This window comes from Lissotriton helveticus, chromosome 3_1 (assembly GCF_964261635.1).
Source record: "Lissotriton helveticus chromosome 3_1, aLisHel1.1, whole genome shotgun sequence".
In the NCBI taxonomy this organism is placed as follows: domain Eukaryota; kingdom Metazoa; phylum Chordata; class Amphibia; order Caudata; family Salamandridae; genus Lissotriton; species Lissotriton helveticus.
Window position 1 is genome coordinate 157,658,257 of NC_136061.1, and position 20,965 is coordinate 157,679,221.

At 48.5% G+C, this 20,965-nt stretch overlaps 1 protein-coding gene across 5 annotated transcripts in view; it reads right to left on the reverse strand.

Annotated features, from left to right (window-relative positions):
• The window catches only part of EIF4H (eukaryotic translation initiation factor 4H), a 178,306-nt gene that overhangs the window by 15,752 nt on the left and 141,589 nt on the right, over nucleotides 1-20,965 (reverse strand). For all 5 annotated transcript variants that reach the window (XM_078679442.1, XM_078679441.1, XM_078679444.1 and 2 more), the window contains one exon: nucleotides 2,762-2,920. In XM_078679442.1, the coding sequence (XP_078535568.1) occupies nucleotides 2,762-2,920 (159 nt within the window). The remainder of the gene's footprint in view (nucleotides 1-2,761; nucleotides 2,921-20,965) is intronic.

Genomic DNA, 20,965 nt, shown 5'->3' on the forward strand with positions numbered 1-20,965 from the left:
GGAGTCAGTCTGATGTGCGGAGGCAGGGAGTTCCAGAATCCGGGGGGCAATAACAGAATGCCAGATTATACTTTTTCTTCTTCTGGAATTTGAGGTTTCAGCAGCAGAGTGTTGGAACGCCTAGAAGATCGGCTCCCATTTTTGGGCTAGGTACAGAGGGGTGTTAAAGTGAAGGGCCTAGTGAGTCACGCACACAATCTTAGGATGAATCCTCGCCTCCAAAGGAAGCCAGTTTATGGATTTCAGTACCAGAGTGATGTGGCTATCCCTTCTGAAACTGGTGATGAGCCATTGCTGCTGAATTCAGTTAAGCCCTGAGCAGAGCGAACTTGTAGCTGGGAGGCCCACAGTGTGTTGCGCAGTCATAATCTAGCATGGAAATTACTAGAGCTTGAACAGCAGACGGGGAGGAAGGGTTTTATCCTTCTTAGAATACTCATGTGGTAGTTGGCACCTTTGGTGGCTGAGCTACTGTGTTCCTGCATGCTCAATGACATGTCAAGTATAATTCCAAGAGACCTTGCTGAGTCAATGATGTGTGGGGTACAGTTGAGAGCTGTTAGGTGGTTCAAGTACTCAGCGATGATGGCAGTCTGTTGGGGCGATCAGGAGGAATTCAGTTTTGGAAGAGTTGAGCTTAAGATGTTGGGAAGTCAGCCAGTGTTGAGTTTTGAGTAGGGTTGAGTGGAGTGATTGGATGTCATCTGGGGAGGAGATTTTCAGGTAAAGTTGCACGGCATACATGTGATCGTGAATGTTGGATGAATGGAGTAATTCTGTTAGAGGCTCGATGAACAAGATGAAGAGCGTGGGAAAGAGTGCAGATCCCTGATGGACCTCAAGAGTGGATGGCAATGAGTTAGAAAAGGAATGATACTTTAAATAATTGCATTTTATTGTCGAGAAAGGAGGTAAACCCGTTTAATACAGGGCCAGAGAGACCCATCCTTTGTTCCAGTAAATCCAGGAGGTTATATGCTTACATATCTAGGTTCCTTACTTCTGCATGCTTTCTAGTGAATGAATTCACTGCAAGGGTTTTATTTTATTTTTTTAATCAGTCACTTCAATAAATAAAAAGAAAAAATAGGAAGCACAATCTACTTAATGTGGAACTAGGACAAAGAAAAAAGTAAACTCCAACAAACTAACTAGGGTCCTTGGGCTTCGTCATGTATAAAGAAAGTTTAGAGAGCGTGTTGCGTAGCTGGTTATTATGGTACAGTTGACCACAGAGATCGACTGGAGCTTGATGAGGAAGCTCAAAATAGAGCATTAGAAAGTGTGGGAAGCTGGGAAAAACGTTTAGATGGGCATCTTTGTCTTGCAGAATTATGCAATGATGGATAAGTCTAGGCACATGTGATCTTCATTGTTTCCCATTTCAAGAGTAACTTCAAAGTTATAGGCAGATATATGTATATAATATTAGCCTATTTAAAAATCCTACTCATGATCTTCATGCATCACACATCCCTGCTGTGAACAGATTGAATGACCCAATATAAACTATTTGCTTATTGGTCAAGAAAGCAGAAATTGTAAAAGCCCAATTGTCAAGAAACGCAGATTTTTAGTAACTTTTTATCATATTATCATATAACTATAGAGCAAAGACTATAAAATAGGCATGATTTCTGAGATAAAAGAAATTGATCTGCAACAATTACAGCAACATGCTTCTGACTTTACAAGTTAAAGAGTTTGGCAAGCAATGGTCTTCCCACACCTTAAACAGATAAAAAGCTAGCATGTCCATTAACTACATCCCAAATGCCCTTAAAGCTGATCTAAAACTGGACTAGCAGTTAAGGTTTTGTATAAACTGAAACCTCAATGCTTATTCTGTTGCAGAGGTCTATTGTATTCTGCAGACACGTAGTTAATTTTAAGCTAGGTCAGGTGTCCAAGACCAGTCTCAACTCCCTTTACTGAATGGATGTTATGGTCTCCAGTCAAGTTTGTCACTTTACTACTAAGACTAAGTTTTAGCCATCAACTAAGCAAACTAAGGCAGTTGTACATAATACAGGCAATAATGGATTACCTAATCTTAAGTAAACTACAGTGGCTCACACACTTGCATCTCCTCATGCCTCTTTCCAACAACGCATTATGAGATCACTTTAAGAGCACTATACAAATAACCATCTATGACAACATAATTTACTTTTGAATTTACAGTTAGTTATCAAATAAAAGCAAGTGTCACATCATAGAATAGCATATTTACAAAATGCAATACATTTACTGTAGATTAATCGGTTAAAAGAATGAATCACTTTAAATCAAAGCAGCAATATCACAGGATGCCTATAGGGACTCAAATAGAAATGCTCTTAAATTTGGTTTATGCAACTAGCCTGCCAGCCTCCTGGCATGCTAGATTATTGACTCAAAATAATAGTGGCTGGCAATGAACACCACAAACCCATGTGGAAGCTCTACTGGTTTCCACCAGAAACTATTTCATAAGGCATGTGAGCTGCCTTTACATCATGAATAATAGCTAGAATACATTCAGGTACCAGCTGCATTTTCACACTGAGCTAGCCTGGACAGACCCCTTCTACACTTATTTGCTCCAAAACACAGTACAGTTCATGTTTCTAGAAGGGCTTTAGTAAAGAACTTTTTGCATCAAGATAACGCGCTATTTTGTTTTAGTCTGTTAAATCAACCAAGTTACACAGCTATTCATACATTTTTTTTAAAATAAACAAACGGGGCTAACAAATCTAATAGGAAAATGTTAAATTACCATCAGTTGGTTCTCTAAAGTCTGCACCGCTGCCCGCACCGCCACGTGGTGGTGGAGGACCATCTCTGAAACGCCCCATTCCTGGTCCTCCAGCACCGGAAGAGGGTGGTCCTCGCCGATCTCCTGGTCGGCCTCCTCTACTGCCATCATCTCTGAAACCTATGAGAAAATACAGTAAAGAATGGTCATGGGAAAGGCGTCCAAAAATGAAACAAAAAGAGCTCATACACTGGTACGAGCTCCTTTCCTCAGATCCTGTAAAGGATCCTTTCATCCTAACCTGAAATCACAAGAAACCAACAGCCAACATTAGGTAAAATCTGAATGAACTTTCAAAAACTAAATCCGCAAATAGGGTGAACTAATAAATCTTCATTGGTTCTGAAAGAGACCACACAGTTACATTTAATAAGACAGATCAAGCAACCATGCGGTGGCAAACCTGGAGTCATTTCCAGTTTCATGCATCTATATGACAGTACAAAGACGGCGATTCATCTAGTGGCACATTGACCACAAGGATGCAAATAACACTGCCTACAAATCTGCCAGTGACAAATCATACTAGAGAGAGACTAATATTAGGACTTCATGTTTCATTGTGAACCCTACATTTCACAAAAAAACCTATTTCAAAACACAAAAGTCATGTCACATTCTTAGATGGTCCTTGCCCCATTCCTATTCTTATGTTAAACACACTTGGGAGTGTATTTTGTGAAGGCTAAGAAAAGAAAGGCCTAAAATTAATTCACGAGAAATCCCAGTTTTACTTTATGCAGATGATGCGGTCCTCATTGCCAGAACTACTAATTGCCTCCGATTCTTGTTAGATGCTTATAATAATGTTATGTGAAACCAAGGTTTAAAAACTAATCGAACCAAGGGCCAGATGTATCAACATACCCTTATGCGATTTCTTAATAGCGATTTTTAAGGAATTGCTATTTAGAAATCGCAAAATGGTATGTATGTAAAAATTCGCTATTTTTTAGCGATTTCTTAAAATTCCTTAATTGCGATTAGCAATTTGCTAATCGCAATTAAGGAATAATTTCCCATTCATTTCTATGGGCCAGGAGGCCCATAGGAATGAATGTGAAATTATTCTCAATTTGCTAATCGCAAATTGAGAATAATTTCAGGGGTGTCCAAAGGACACCCTGTTGCACCCTTGAAATAAGCATGGGTGCACATGTGGTGCACATACATGCCCGAAGGGCATGTATGTGCATAACATGGCACTTTGAAAAATGCAAAAATTGGCATTTTTCATGAAATTCGCAAATTACCACCAACTTGAAGTTGGTGGTAATTTGCGCTTCCTTAGGGACAATTAGCAATTTTTTTATCATACATTGCATTTAAGGAATCGCAAATTTTGCGATTCCTTAAATGCAATCGCAAAATAAGGAATCGCAAATTTTGCGATTCCTTATTTTGCACCACATTTTGCTTAATGCATTCCATTTAGCAAATTCTCATTCGCAAAGGCCGAGATTCTGCGAATTTCAGCCTTTGCGAAAGCGAATTTGCTTGATACATATGGCCCCAAGTCATTTATAATAAAATGTGGCACAAAAAACTATCAAAGAGCAGAAAGTTCTTACTTGGTGGTGAAGTGGGGGGGGGGGGAAGGGGGGGGGGACACCTCACATACCTGGGTGTCCCGATTGATACAGATTGTAACTGGGAGTATTTATTGAATGTAAGAGTACTGTAATTTCAAAGGGCAATTGATGCAGTTTTTAGATTCGCAAAAAGGCTGGAACATAAGCCTACAGGGGAACTGCTATGTATTTTTAAAAGTAAATATTTATCGGTTGTTATCTTTGGAGCAGGAATCTGGGGACACGCAAACTGTAAAGCTCTCCAGATTGTACAGAAGTTTATAAGGCTACTGGCTGCCCCACACACCAACATAATTTTGCCATGATGAGGTAGGGCTGAACTATCTAAAGGATCACATTAAATTACAACCACTCTTGTTGTCCCAGCGAATCTGGAAAAACCCAGAAGCCCAATTGTGTAGATCGGCGTTGCTGTATTGTATGAACTTGGATAACTGCCTAGATATTACCCCGGCCCAAATTTGTGAAAAGGTTTTGAAACACTGGGTACTCCAGTTTATTACAACCCTGGTGTTTTACCCAACATTCCCTCGACACATAAAAGATCGTTGTTTACCAACAGCACAAAAGCCACGGCACAGGAATAGAGAGGGGGAGGGGTCATTTCCTGGGCCCCACTATCATACACAGCATTTTACTTACAGCTCATAGCAGATAGTAGTAGTTAACTCTCAAGGTTCCGATTTCAAACTATACACTTTTTGGTAGCCTTTCCCACCAAAGGCACCTTGATTCCAACTCTCCCCCTAGTCATTGTGAAAACCCAGCCAAACAAAGCACTCTGCACTTCACTTTATTTACCCCAAAGTAGACAGTTCTTGCAAACCATTTTGCCTGCTCTGGATGTTACAGCGCACCCAGCTGCCATCAAGATTAACCCTGGGCGTAGTTTGCGTGGTAGCGCTACACGTAGCTACACGAAGTGCACTTCGCACTACAAACGCTAAGCGAACTGCGTAGTGAGGGAGGGAAAAAGCTGTTCGCACTGATTGCACAGTGCCAGATGCCTGTTCGCACTGTACAATCATTGCAAACTGCATCTTGCAGTGTAAGCGGCCGTTTTCAGCCACTCGAGTAGATTGGTGCTCGAGTAGATTTGTACTCTAGCTGCAGCTTTCTCTACGCGGACTGGTAGTTTCTCATCGCGAGCAATCGTGAGCATACATGACCACCTGCAATGAGAAACCTGACCTCCCCGCGGTGAGAATCTCGCCGGGAGGTTTATTTTCCATGCTCGCGGTCAGCAACTGGATGTTGCTGATCGCGAACGAGGAAAAGGTCTCTCCGGGATGTTGATTTTGCTCGCTCGCGGTCACCAACTTGACGTTGAGGACTGCGAGCAATCAAAACATGCCCGCTACGTGCTTTTGCACTGTGCTGCGTGCAATTGGCGTAGTACCGCAAACTACGCAAGCGTAGCGCAGTCCTACGCCCAGTGTTTATCAAGATGTCATTTTTGTGGTTTCGAATTACAGTCTAAGCTCTCTGCAATTACAATCCAAATACTGAAAGGATTTATATTTTATTCCTACTACACTATTTAATAGATCTTCTTTGATTTTATAACCTACTTCTATAATGTCTTTTACTGGACCTTTTAATCCTGTATCAATGAGTATTCCATTTATGATGCAACTTTTGTGGCTTGGTAGAGCTGAATAAAGAATTTTGACTGACAGTGTTATTGGTTGAGTGGGATATTAAAAATCTATTATTTGCCAAGACCAAACATAAATGGGTAAGTTTAACTTTAACTCTTCAGATTGCTAATTTACGAATATTTGTATGAAGGTGGATGCAATCTTAAAAATAAATGCATCACCACTGTAACCCAAGGCAGTCGCTACTAAGTTTGCTGCATTCATCTCAGTGTGATGCTCTGGATTAATCCATAGCCACATTAGGAAATGTTATAGAGCAATAAACATACTTCTCCAGCAGGAGATCCTTACCCAGATTTCTCCCTCGAATCCCACCACCAGGACTATTAAAACCAAACATTCAACGTGACTCTCTAACGAGGAAAAAAACATCAATCTGCAGCTACTTCAATATGGTTGTCAGTCAAATAACTGCTCTAAATTAAGAAACTCAAGCCAAACTGGAGGCCCAACCGCTAGATCGAGATCCACCCCCACCTCAGACATTAAAATAGACTCGGATGGAGCAAAACAAATTCTCTCAATGTCTACAAGCAGCATGCTCTGGTCAAATGACTACTACGCTTTCTTCTGGCTGATCTGTATACATATTTAAAACTTAAGGCACCATGATCGTGAAACTCACATTGCGTTGGACAATACTGCATTGCAGCTAGACAACAAATCTAGTCTTTAGACTCGGATGAGACTACACCATGGTCAAATATCTCTGGCAAAGCAGTGATGTGCTGTCCTACTCACGTTTATTGCGACAGGCCCAAGTACGTTTTACCGGTCATTGGGCCAGTCACTAGTGCACTGGCGAGTTCTTTGCTGGATATATGTTGTTTCACATCACAGCTCTGGACTCTGCTGCACAGTATCAATCCATCCTTTTAACACAGATGAAAACACCTTTGACTAGACCAGGACTCAGTTGTCGTGTCTCTATGGACTAAGGTGCCAGTACTCAAAGATTACACAATACCTACTTATACTCCCTAATAGAATGGGGTAGTTATGACAGGAATTCTTTATTCACTACTTTACTACCACTTCGTGTACAAAGCAAGATCCATTTGTCAGACTTGGCTGGACACATGACCGCTTGGGAACTCTTGGTTGTGGGGTGAATCTGGAGATGGAGAGTATTATGAAGCCCAAAATTTGGAGGTCGCTAAAATGGGCAGTGGTAGCCAGAAAGCACGTAGTCATTCATTCAGGTAATCTGTATTGCTCTCATCCCTTCACCAGCTGTTTTGAACTATATGTCGATTGTCTGGTTTTGAATTTACACCTATTTTAAACAAACCATAACGATTTTGGGTCCACCTCCCCAGGATCAAGGTAGTTAAGAGCAGGTCAGGCAGCGACATGCGAGAAGGAACAATGAAAAATGATTAAAGCCAAAGACATGGATACTACAAAGCATTCCCAACGGAGATGGCCTGCATGTGTGGATCAAGGGTCCAACTGTGGCAAAAAGAGGCAGACCCATAACAATAGCTACCAAATTAATGTAGTATGTTTGGGTAAGCTAGACTCACTATGGAGATCATGGGATGTAATCAACAAAAGAACAATTCACTATGCAGCTTTTGCGATACTGGATATAGTCCCAACTACTCTAGGTGCTGCTGTGAACACACCTGTTGGCAAAACATTGCCATGATCAGAGACTAACTGCTGCTATCCTGCCGGACCAAAGAACTCCTAGAATAAACAAAAAAAGTAAAAGATAAAATGCTTGAAGTTATTTATGTCTCTGGCAAGAACGAGGCCACATTCCAGTTCGTTTTTTTGTGCTCTATTCCGCTGTACACAAGGACTAATAGCCATCTGAGAATCAGACTTGGTCAAGCTGCAATGGTGACAGACAAATCCAAACTTTCATGCCACACCACCTTTTAGTTTCACAGAATATCAAACCACCAGTTGTCACCAAAGGGCATGTTTGAAGTCAGTAGATTTCCTGCTGGGAAGCACCATACAGGCAGGTAGGCAGCAGCCTTGCAGAAATACTGGGTGTGAATCGGAAGTTTTATACTTAAATTCCACCGATGTGATGATTACTAGAAATTCAGAACCAGCAAAAACATGTCAATGACTTGCTTTACTAGGGAACTTTGAACTACTGAGCCATTAAATTAGGCACCCCCCTTAAGTGTTGTTTTCTTCGGTACCCCAAGTAGTGACAGAAACACCAAGCAGTCCAGTCTTCACAATATTGCCAATAGTCCCCTACATTGACAGGAACCAAGTTTAGAGGAGCTGGAGTGCCAATTCGCACCAAAAAGCTTTTCAGCTCACTGGCTGCAGCACTGAATACGTGCATTCTGCCAATAAGGAGAAGGAAAAGAACAGTTCGATCAGAAAATGATATTAAAAACCAAACCAATGGGGGCGTGGCCAGGCAACATGGCTGGCAGGACGTGAGCTCCGCCGGCTCCCGTCCGACGGACCCGAAAATCCTGTAATTCATCCTGTCCTGGCATCTTTAGCGGACTGATTCGACTGCCGGAGATCCCCTTGCCCTGGAGACCCCCTGACTGGCGACTCGTTGAGACGGCGCCCGCGAATCCGGAGGACGGGAGCGCTGTTGCGGAGGAGGCCGGCTGAGAATCTACCAGAGGCCGGGGATCGCGGCCTGGTGCGGAGGCGTGCAGCGGGAGTGGCCTCACTGGGCTCCCTGGTGCCGGCCGTGTGCTCGTTTCGTCGGCGGAGCCTGCTGCCATCTGAAGCTCCGCCGTTTCAGCGCTTGTGACGCCCCGGAGGGCTCTCTGGGAGCACTCGGCGCGGCTCGGGATCTGCAGGGACACCGGAGGTGAGGCGCGGCGCCCGCCCTCTCGCCTGGAGCCCCCCCCCCCCCCCCCCCCGAGGGCTCTGCAAGGATCGATGCCCCTGGAGCTGGGGCTTGGCAACTTACGTGACGCCCGGGGCGGAGTGGCCTTGTGTCCCGCCCGGAGGCCCTGAACTCTGGAGCGGAGGCCCTGCGGGGCTGGGCCGCCATCTTGTCCGCGGCATAGCGGAGACGCGGACTGCCTTGAGGCCTGTGTGCGACGGGGGTTTACGGACCCCAGCGACAGCGGTGGGCTGCTTCCCCCCCCCCCGCGTACGGGGGCCGGGTGCCTGAGCGCCTTCACGTTGGGCCGTGGAAAAAGGAAAAGGGAAGTGGGGGGCCGACCTCCGGTGTCCCTGACAACGCTTGGTGGAGCCGTTTCTCTCCGCTGCTGCTGGGCCCCGGCCCCTCTGGAGTGTGCTGGTTCCCCTGGACCCCTCCGGCGGCCTGGTGGGGAGAGGACTGCTTGTTCGCGCTTCGGCTGCTCCTGAGGCGCTGTTTCCTGGGCTGGTGGCCCTTGAGTGACTGACTTGGGGCCCGGTCTCCCCGCAGGGCTCAGCATTGTGGGCAGGCTTCCCGGATCTCCGGGTGCCTGAAGACCCTTGCCCACAGGTCTGGAGTGTTGGCCTCTCACGACATCCTTGATCCCTGCATTGGCCTACCGGACCCGAACTTCGCCGCTTGCTGGGCGAAGGAGGGGTGCATCCTGTGTTCGCTCTCCTGGGACCCCTGGATCCGTCCATCTCCTGACCGCTCCAGGGCTGAGCGGGTGGCCGACTTCAACTGCCCCCCGCGATAGCCACTGCCCGGAGGGGGCAAGGGAGGTCATCATAGCCTTCGGTGCAGGTGTGTGGTCCTGCCTTTCTGCGGCCTGGGGTCCCCTTGATCCTCGAGGAACTGCCTGGAGCCCTTGGGCGGGGAGACAGGGGGTACGAGAAGTCTCGGAGTCTCCCGGAGAGGGATTGTTGAGTCCTGTGGCCGCCGGCGATGCGTAAAGACAGGATGTCGAAGTCCACCCAGCCCAACACAATCACCCAATACACTACCCAGAGGCTGCCCTCACAAAGAATTACCCGTCAGACTGGCCAGGAGGAGGGTGCGGAGGGGCCGGCAGAACCATCCAGAGCTGAACTGCTGAAAGCTATACAGGGCTCCCACACTGCGCTTGAGCGGCAGATCGAGACAGTTTCTATTGATGTCAACCTCTTGCGCACGGACCTCCGTAAGGTGGCGGATAAAGTCTCCGACGCTGAGGGCAATATCACTCAACTACAGGGTGAGGTGGCCTCCCTCAAGAAAACGGTAACGACCCTCACGGCTGCGACACATGCCCTGGAGCAAAGAGCAGAGGACGCGGAGGGTAGGGCGCGCCGTAGTAACATTAGGGTCCTAGGTGTACCGGAACGATTGGAGGCGGGCAACGCTGAACGTTATCTGGAAACTTGGATTCGGACCCACCTGTGCCCACAGGGACTGTCCAGTGTCTTTGTTATCGAGCGAGCGCACAGGGCCCTAGTGCCGCCTCCGCGCCCGAGGGAATCCCCGAGAGCGATTATCACCAAGATATTGAACTACAAGGACCGGGACTGTATACTGAGGGCGGCAAGGGAAGCGGACAACCTCACTATTGAAAACAGCCGCATCTCCATATATCCGGACTACACCCAGCAGGTACAGGAGCAGCGGAAATCTTACCTGGCCGTCAAACAGAAGCTCCAGGAAATGAAGCTGCAGTATATGCTCTTGTACCCGGCTAAGCTCAAAGTACTCTCACAAAATCGTGCTCATTTTTTCGAATCCCCGGCGGAGGTCTGGGAGTGGCTCGAGATACGCGGCGATGATCTACCACCGGGAGAACGAGGAGGTCCCCGGGAGACGTGGGGCACCCGCCCTCAGAGACGGCGCCGCGGGAGACGACGGCGCCGGTCGGCCTCAATGGATCCTGCCGAGCCTAGAATCATGGTGGGTGAGGATGGCGTTCTCCTGTTGGGACCACCCGGGGGGGAGGCGGGACAGGAGTCTCTGATCGGGTCTCTCCCTGGGGACACTTTGGTTCCGGACACCTTGCAAGATACGGTGCCCACCACAGACACCGAGGCACCGGTGATTCCTGAGACCGGACTACCCGAGACAATGACGCAGCCGGTCTCATCCTGAGGTACTTGTAAACTCCACAATGCTGTCCTTGAGGTGGGAGGAACTTTGATGCCCTTGCTGATGTTTTGTGAGGCGGGTGGGCTCCACTGTTTCCCAGGGAGGATGGGATGGAGCGGAGGACTTGCAACCAGTTGAGGGGGAATCTAGGGCGGGGTAACTGCATGCTCTGTTGTAGTATCTTGCCTGATTTTTGCTATGTTAGTCAGGGTCTAGCGGGGAGCTGGGAGGGGGGTGGGTGGGAAGTACCGGTTGGGTTGGTGTTTGTGTGTGGGGGTTGTTTGGAACGGATGGGATGGCTGTGCACGTCCTGGCACTGGCAGGGGGAGGGCAAGGTAGCATGTTTTGTTGTTTTTACTGCCTGTATGCTCGTGGGTGGGGGTGGTGGGGTGTGTTTTGGCGGTATTAAAGGGTTTGGGGCTTTCAAAGGTTGGGTGGGGTATTGGGGGACGATTGTTGGCATCGAGGCACCGTTCAGGGTCACAAGCGGGGGAACCCACTGGAATGCGCTTACTGCCCCAGAAGGGCATCAACACAGGCCATGGGTTACAAGTTGATGACATGGAACGTGCGGGGGCTCGGCACCTGCACCAAGAGACATAGGGTCCTGTCCTTCCTCTGCCACCACGGGGTTGCCATCGCATGTCTGCAGGAAACACATCTAACAGATGAGGGTGCTCAAAAATTGGCTACAAAATAGAGAGGTCAGATGTTCCACTCCTCCTTCTCTACCTATGCTAGGGGGGTATTGATCTGGGTGGCCCCCGGGGTGCCCTTTGCAGTCCAATATGTGGAGGCTGATATAGAGGGTAGGTACCTACTACTTCGGGTGAAACTGGATGGGAGGGATTTCTCGATCTTGAATTCATATGCGCCCAATGTTGATGACCCCGACTTCTTCTCCCGGCTCCAGGATGTCCTGGTTTTGGAGCTAGATGCCCCCCTCCTTTGGTTTGGGGACTTTAACTGTGTGTTGGACTCAGAGTTGGATAGGCATCCCCCCAGGGCCGGAACGAAACCTCGTATGACAGCGAACCTTCGGGTAGTGATGGCTAATCTGGGGCTTGTAGACGTATGGCGACAGCACCATCTCTCACAAAAATTGTATACCTGCTACACCCCGACACATAATACACATAGCAGACTAGACAGGGTCCTCGCTGCGAATAGGGACGCGTCCCTTTCCCTGACGGTCACCCACCAGGCCCGCTTTTTGTCAGACCATTCCCCGGTGGCGTGCATGGTCCAGTGGCTTGCCCGGCCATCTCGTCCTCGGAGGATTCCCGGGGATCTATTACAAGACCCGGTGAGTAAAGCCCATGTGGAGACAGCTCTTACTGATTATTTGGATTTGAACTGGGGTGGCGCTGACTTGTCCTATGCAGTCAAATGGGATGCCATGAAAGCAGTGGTGCGAGGTGCGTGCATGGGCTTGACCTATGGCGTCCGGAAGCAGTTGCTCCGTGACCTGGATAAAGCGGAAGACCGCCTATGGAACTGTCAGGCTCTTTCGGACCCGGACGACGCGGATTTGGAGTCGGAGAGGTCGGCCAGAGAGGAGGTTCAGGACATACTGACTAGGCTTGATAAGTACACTCTGGGCCAGTATCGTCAGCGACTCCATCGCGAGGGGGATAAGGCTGGGAGACTTCTGGCCTGGATTCTTAGGAGGGAATTCGCCCCGGAACGGATAGCTGCTCTGCGCAACCCTGCGGGGAACCTCGTACATTCTGAGGCGGGTATCCTGGGAGTTCTACGGGCCCATCTACAGGCAGTATATGCTGCAGACCCCTCGGTTACGGAGTCCGGTTCTCGGACTTACCTTCAGGGGTTGCCCCTCTAGACTTTATCGGAGGAGGCGGCGAAAGAGTTGGAGGTGCCCTTATCCCTGCATGAGCTCAAGGTCGCGCTGGCCAGTCTGTCGCGGGCCAAGACCCCTGGTGGGGATGGGTTTCCCCCGGAATTTTATCAGACATTTGAGGAGGCCCTAGCCCCCCGGCTCCTGCAGGTCTATGGTGAGGCGCTGGAGAGTGCCGCCCTCCCACCCTCTATGAATCAGGGTGAGGTGTGCATGATTCTCAAACCTGGAGGCGACAGCTGCGACCCTGCAGCGAATCGGCCCATTACTCTCATTAACACGGACGCGAAACTTCTCACGAAAATGCTTGCAAATCGTCTGGCACCACACATGGCGCTTCTTGTGCATCAGGATCAATGCGGCTTCATTCCCGGACGCAACACCGCGATGAACCTCCGTCGGTTGAACCATATTATACATGAAGTACGCGATAGACAGGACCCCCAGGTCCTGGTGTTCATAGATCTGGCCAAGGCATTCGACACGGTAGATTGGGGATATCTACTGGAGGTGCTTCGAATGGTGGGTTTGGGCCCCATCTACTGTAATTGGATCCGGATCCTTTATGGGTCACCACGAGCTCGCCTTGGCGCGGCCCGTTCGGAGGACTGGCCCCTGGGCAGGGGTACGCGGCAGGGGTGCCCCCTCTCACCGCTGCTCTTTGCCTTGGCAATTGAACCCTTGGCGGTCCAGGTGCGGATCGAAATGGCACGGTGGGGTGTCAGGGTGGGGGACACCGTCAATGTGGTCTCCCTATACGCGGATGATGCTCTATTTTACCTAACTTCCGACTGAGTCGCTGCCACTCTTACTGCAGCTATTGGAACGCTTCGGCGCGGCCTCGGGTCTCCGGATTAATCCTGATAAATCCCTCATTTTCCCCTTGGCGGGATATGGCCCCGACCAGCGGGCGCACCTCCCACATCTGGGGTTGCGATGGGAACTGGAAGCCTTCCGATATCTGGGCGTTAAGGTGGCGCCGACGGATGACCAGTTGCTGGCCCGCAATGCCGGACGCGTGGTACGGTCCCTTCAGCAGTCCATCTCGTTCTGGAACACGCTTCCGCTTTCCCTCATGGGACGATTGGCGGTGGCTAAAATGGTGATGCTCCCGCGACTGCTGTACGTCCTACAGAATTCGCTGTGCCCGATCCCGACAAGCCTGTTTCGCACACTTGACTTGCTCCTTACGTCATTGCTCTGGGCGGGTAAGCGTAGTAGAATTGCTTTGCGCACTATCGTCCGGAGTCGGGAGGTCTGGAGGCTCCGAGATTTGCCCTGTACTATTTCGCGGCACAGCTCCACCCAGCTGCGCGCTGGTTCTCCGGCACGGCTAACTGGGAATTGGCCCTCTTGGCGGGACGGGCTGATGAGTAGACACTTCAGATGGCACTGATGCAGGGACGGGTGAGCGGATGGGTCCTTACCCTATGTGGTGAGAGACGCTGCAATGATCTGGCAACGGTTCGTAGAGAAAATACTCCGGCGAGACCCTTTCCATAGGGAATTGCCTGTGTGGATTCTGGCGCCTGTTATGCGGATGGCAGAACACATGTCCTTCCGTTCCTGGAAGGAGGGGGGCTGTGAAACGTTGGCGGACCTGTACCCAGATGACTCCTTTGTGACCTTCGAGGGGGCCGCGGCAGCCTTTGGCCTGACGGAGGGACATTACCTACATTATAGGGGACTGCAGGACATGGCGCGAGTGACCTGGCCGCAGTTCCCGGAGGCGCCTCCGATGTCGCACACCCTTAACATTCACCTTTCCTGTGGCAGGGGCCGACGGCTTACTGCATTGTTGTATGCCGCGATGCGGAGGGACTCTGTTCCTCCGGTCTCCCCGGCTTGGGCTGCGTGGGAGGCGGATCTCGGGGTTCTCCTGGAACCCGACCGGCGCAAACGAATCGGCACATTGACCCGTATGGTTTCGTGTAACGCACGGTTCAAGCTCATCCACTTCAATTTTATGCACCGCGCTTATATGACCCCAGTGTCCTTACACCGCATCTCCAATGACTGACGAGACGACTGCCCTAGATGTGGACAGGGTGGGGCGGGCTTTTTCCATTTAGCCTGGGAGTGCCCCCCGGTAGCAACCTTCTGGGGACAGGTGGTTGGGCGCATCAGGCGGATTACGGGACTCCGGATCGCCTTGGATCCACTACATTGTCTGTTAGCCCTGGTACCCAAGCCCAAAAAGAGCAAATTGTCGTTTAAACTGTTGCAGCTGCTATTGGTGCTCGCAAGACGCAGGGTGGCTATCACCTGGATGGGTACTCGAGCCCCGGAGCTGACATCTTGGCTTAGAGACTTCAAGGAATGGTCCCTGGCGGAGGAAACACAAATGCAACATACACGCAGGGATGAGAAACTGCAGGAGGACCTGTTAGCATGGCGCATGATGTGTGCGGTGGGTTCTATAGACAGTGATTCCGATGCCACCAGTGCTGAGCTGTTCACTCCACAGGGGTCGGTCTCCGGGGAGGAGGTACACGGGAGTGGTGATGAAGGGATTGCTCCGAGATGGTGTCGTCCTAATACCGCACGTATACCCTCTGTAAATAGGTGATTTACTTGCTATCCCTAATGGATCTGTGTTTGTTTTTGATATGATACCTGCCCCCAGAGGGGCCCTGTCGGCCTGAACGGAATGTATATGCCTGGGTTTCACTGATGCAGAGTTTGTGTGAGTGTGGGGGTGGGGGGTGAGTTTTTCCATTTGTTCTAGTAAACAGAAAAGAGCATAGTGATGATGTTTTTCTTTATCTGACTGTAATTACAGCATGTTTATTGATTTGTCATGAATACGGAGCCCATGTCTTTGGTACCTACCTGCCGCCCAGCCTCCGGGATGTGGGCTGAATGGCTGTGTCTGTTGAGATCTTACTGACTCCTTGCGTTAAGGATGGAACATGTTTCGTACTGCTCAAATGTATCTTTTTACATCACGCTCTAAATAAAGTAGTTAAAAAAAAAAAAAACAATAAGGTGTTTTAGCTGTTAGACGATTGGCTTGGTCAATGCTTATTTTGTTATGGATTTTGAAAAGCCTTATTGGTGGGGTAGCCGCTGGACCCTCCTCAATCAAAAACATATTGCCATAGGAGTCCCGGACATTGAAAGGAACTACTTTGTGTGTGGTTGTCCTCCTTGTGAAAGGACAGCATGAGGTCACTGACAGTAAAGCTAGCCAATGGCCTGACCCACTGCCGGATGCAGTGATCAGAGCAAGAATGTGAATTATATTATATGTATATTTTGATTAAAATCGAAGGTCCCGGGTAACGCTAGACCTAGGACAAGCACTGGAAAAGCAAATAGTACTGGCACAACTTGAGTCTATTACCTTTGTCATAGCTGGTTTCAGCATGGTTTTTGGAAACTCTGCAGGTGGGGAAGCTGCAGAACCGTAACAATTTTAAAAATAAAATAAATTGTAATTAGAAAGTAGATTTTTGGTCCCAAAAAAAGCACACAGGTATGTTATGTTATGTTAGGTGGTGTTTTATATGGCGCTCAGCTACTCCAGGGAGTGTCCCGGCGCTTCTGACCTAAGACAAACACAGACAGGCAAAAAGGAGAGGGGGGCAGGCACTACTGAACAAACAACCAGGATTTCAACTCCTTCCTGAAAGCCAACAAGTTTGTGCTCTCTCTCAAAGACACAGGCACGGTGTTCCATAGTTGAGGCGCCAGACATCTAAACGACCGCCCTCCAATCCGCGCTCTCCTGATAATAGGGACCAAGGCCAGAGCTAGTGATGCTGACCTGAGTGACCTAGGAGGCAGATAGAAGGCCAGCCGCCGTTGGATGTATTTGGCACCCATAGCATGGAGAGCTTTGAAGGCCAGAGTAAGCGCCTTAAAAATGATTTGCTTACGGATGGGGAGCCAGTGAAGAGTCTTCAAAAATTCAGAGACTCTGGCTCTCCGATGGAGGCCAAAAACGGCTCTAGCAGCCGAGTTTTGGACTATCTGCAGGCGTTGGAGAAGATACTCCGGCAACCCAAGATACAGGACGTTGGCATAATCAAGGCGAGACCCGATTAGAGCCTGCACTGTGATTTTCCTATGTGCCTGCGAGAGCAGAGGGAGAAATTTTCGGAGCATTTTAAGAAGGCACGGGAAGAAGAAGGTAGGGACGGGGGTGCGGCTGTACACCATGTGAAAGAGCAACATGCAGTCACTTATATTGAGGTTGGTCGATGGCTGAAGTGGTCAAACCCCCAATGCTGTAGTGGGCTGAAGAATGTGAATTTAACAGACCAAAGCATGTAGAGGGCTGGTGGAAAGCCCTTTAATGAAAAGGTCTCGCCTATCGCCTTAAAAAATGGGCTTTGCCCTGAAATAATTTGCAATTCAGGGGTGTGGAATTCCTATAGCCTGACTGCCAGGACTTTGTTTGTGGTGTATGCCAATTATTGCCTTGGAACAAGTATGCCCAACTCACTGCAGCACAAACCCTCTGGCTGCCACTTTACTGTACCAGATTATGGATCAGGGAAGGACATGGTCTGCTGTTAAGGTAGTATTTGTGTCCTTAAGTTAATGCTGTTCCAACTTGTACCAATGGTTTATTAATGCAAATGTTTAATAGAGTGAGTGTTCTATGAAAAGGTTATAAGCTTGGACTGCACTGTTCAGTGGTACCAGTACAAAAATGTGTACACGTTTGCAAAGTTTACCAATGAGGCTACGTCTAATGCCCACAGAATGCTCTCTCAAAAGCTGCAAATATTTGCAGAAGCTTGAAAGCAAGATTGAGGTTTTTGCTTTCAAATTAAAATGTTCACAAAAATAATGCAACTAGAAAACAAACGTTCTATTCACCTACTGTAAAACTTTAAACTTTTTATTCGCTTTTTCGTCTGAATATAACATTTATCAGAAAAATATTCATATAAAACATGTATAAACATCATTCCTCTCTGTCAGCAACACATCAGTACATTATATGGTTATCTGTGTCCAGGATAGATAATTGCAGTATATGTATAATTGCTGAATAAGCGATTCCCACCATACCACGCCCTCCCCTAAACTTTAGTCTCTGGTTGCAGTACGTACGGAGCACATTTCTTCCAAAAACGGCTATGCATCAAATCATCATACACACCCCCCCCCCCCCATTCATTACTCCCAGGGCATTTACATGCGCAATACAATTTCTTTCCAATTTTATGGGCTAGCTGCAGGGTCAGATAATGCTTGTGGAGGGTAACATACATTTCCTCTGTATTCATTCCATTTCCCCCATATTCTGGACCATTTTTTGGGACATCCCCTACGGATATATACTGCTCTTTCCGCCACCATCGCTGCATTCATGTCATTTTCCCATTGTGTCCGTGTGGGTACTATCCCTGATCCACAGTTCCTGGCAATGTTCCGCTTTGCTATCGCCATCCCAAGCGTTGCCCAAGTTTGTAGTCCCAGGTTGAGGTCTGTAGGTTTCCAAATATTCAATAAGCAGCACCTGGGTTCTGGTTGGACTTCTACCTCGCTTGCTTCTGATATTTCATTCATTACCCGCTCCCAAAAGGCTTGTATTTTGGGACAGTCCCATATGATATGGAAGTATGTTCCAGTTAGTCCGCAGCCTCTCTGGCAGCCTGGATCTAACGCGTGACCCAACTTGTGTAACATGGTGCCGGAGTAGTATATGCGGTGTAATACCTTGAGTTGTATTAGTTTTAGCCGGGATGGGATTGTCGCCTCTTGCCGATGCCAGCGCATCCAATCTATGTCTATGTCTATGTCTCCTAATTCTACCTCCCATTTGCTACGAAGGACCACCGTGGAATCTGGGAGATTATTCACCAGCTTACGCTATGTTTGTGATATTGCTTTTTGTTCCAAATAGTCGGAGAGAAGTCGATCTTCAAGGGGAGATGAGTCAGCTAGTTCCGTGCCTGGTGGGATTGCACTCTGTAGTGCGTGTCTGATTTGGGTGTAGCGGTATAGCTCAGTATTAGCCATTCCATACTTCTCCTGTAGAGCTGTGAATGGAATAATTTCTCCCCTAAGCCATAAGTCTCCTGTTTTTGTGATGCCAATTAGGTCCCATTGCCTAAATCCCTTGGTGTTAGCCAGGGAGCAGAGGTGGCGTGTTTCCCCAGAGTGGGGTGGACAATGTAAGTACTCCTCCCATCCTAGGGCTATCTGTGCCGTATGCCAAATTTTTATCGTGTGTGCCATAGGGCTTGTGAGTATGTGCTGTCGTTTGTTAGTGTAGAGGGCCTTCATCAGATGTTCTGCTGGTAGTACATTTCTGTTGAGTCTATATGCTGGGTCGTGCTGTGGAGTATGTAGCCATTGGTTAACAGCAATGTATTGAAACTGACCTGCACTCCTCTTTGTCTACCAGTTAGACGTTCGTACTCTTTGTAAAACTGTTTTTAGGAGCAACAGGGCCATTGGTTAACAACCATCAGCTGTGCATCCCAGTAGTACAATTTAACACTCGTTAAGGCTATACCTCCGTCGTACCAGCTACGGATCAGTTTGGAGTGCGCTATACGGGACTGTTTCCCATCCCACAGCAGGGAGGAGATTTCTGCATCAATTGTTCTAAAATAGGAAAGAAGGACCGGGAATGGGGTATTTTGCAGCGCATAAAGGAACCTGGGGAGTGAGAGCATTTTGAAGAGTGCTGCCCTTTCCAATAGTTAGTGGGAGGGATCTCCAATGCGCAACATCCGATTTGAGCCTCTGCGGGGGTTTCATTAGATTTTCCTCCATGAAGATAGAGTCTTGTGGGGTGACATACTCCTAAGTATTTAAACCCTCCGGTCACTATGTGTAATGTGCAGTTAGGGGGCAGAGTAGGTATTTGGCCATGTAGTAAGTATAGAAGTGATTTTTTCCAATTTATGGTGTATCCTGACATCGTCCCATATGTCTTGAGGACATCCATTAGGGCCACCAAGGAGGCGGTTGGGGACATTAAGTAGATCAGCACATCGGCGTAAAGTGAGATTCGATCTTCCCAGCCCGCCTCCCATGTTATCCCACGGATCAGCGGTTCCGTACTTATTTTCGTCGCCAGCGGCTCCAATATGAGCGCAAACAGAAGCGGGGATAGTGGGCATCCCTGTCGTGTCCCACGTCCTAGCACGATCTCCCGCGATGTATCGCCATGGCTATCACTTGGGCTAGAGGCGCTGTATATAGTAGCTTAACCCAGCCACAGAATTTGGGGCCAAATCCCATCTTTCGCAGCACCGCAAATAGAAATGGCCACTCCACAAGGTCAAATGCCATTGTGGCATCCAAGGATAGAATGGCTGCATCTTCCCGTAGTAGCGGGGTACGGTGAAGCACCCCATTAAGACGCCTTATATAGAGAGGTGCTTCGCCCGGGCATAAAGCTCGATTGGTCCGGGTGTACCAATGTTGTAAGATGTGGCTGCAGTCGGAGCGCCAACAGTTTTGTCAATATCTTTGCGTCCGCATTCATTAGGGAGATCGGACGATATGAGGACGTCTGATCCGGTGGCTTTCCAGGTTTGTGAATCACCACAATAGTAGCTAATCTTTGATCTTTGGTCAGTGTGCCTTGTGTTAAACAGTCATTATACATGGGGAGCAGGTGGGGGTGATCTTTTGGGTGACTTTTATAGTGTTCCACCGGTAGGCCATTTGGCCCAATCGCCTTCCCCGTGTGCAGCGCTGCGAGTGCCTTCCCTACCTCTTCTACCGTTAAGTCGCCCTCGAGTGCGTGCATGTCTTCTGCTGACAGTGTGGTCAACGGTATGTAGTGTAAAAATTGCATGCTGTCCTCTTCCATCGTTGTGCCTCGCGGAGTATACACCTTTTCGTAGTAGGTGGCCAATTCTTCTACTATTAATTGGGGATCTGTTGTGAGGGAGCCATCCGCTAGTGTTATTTGAGCTATCCATCTGTCTGTTCTATCCCTTCTATCTAACCATGCAAGCATGTTTCCGGTCTTATCTCCTAGTTCGTAGATCCTATGTAGTGCATCTGTGTGCTTAGTTTTCGCCATATCCTCTGCAAATGCCCTGTATTCTTGAGCTGCTAGTGTTAGGGTTTGTGCTGTGTTTTCAGTAGGATCTAAAGCGT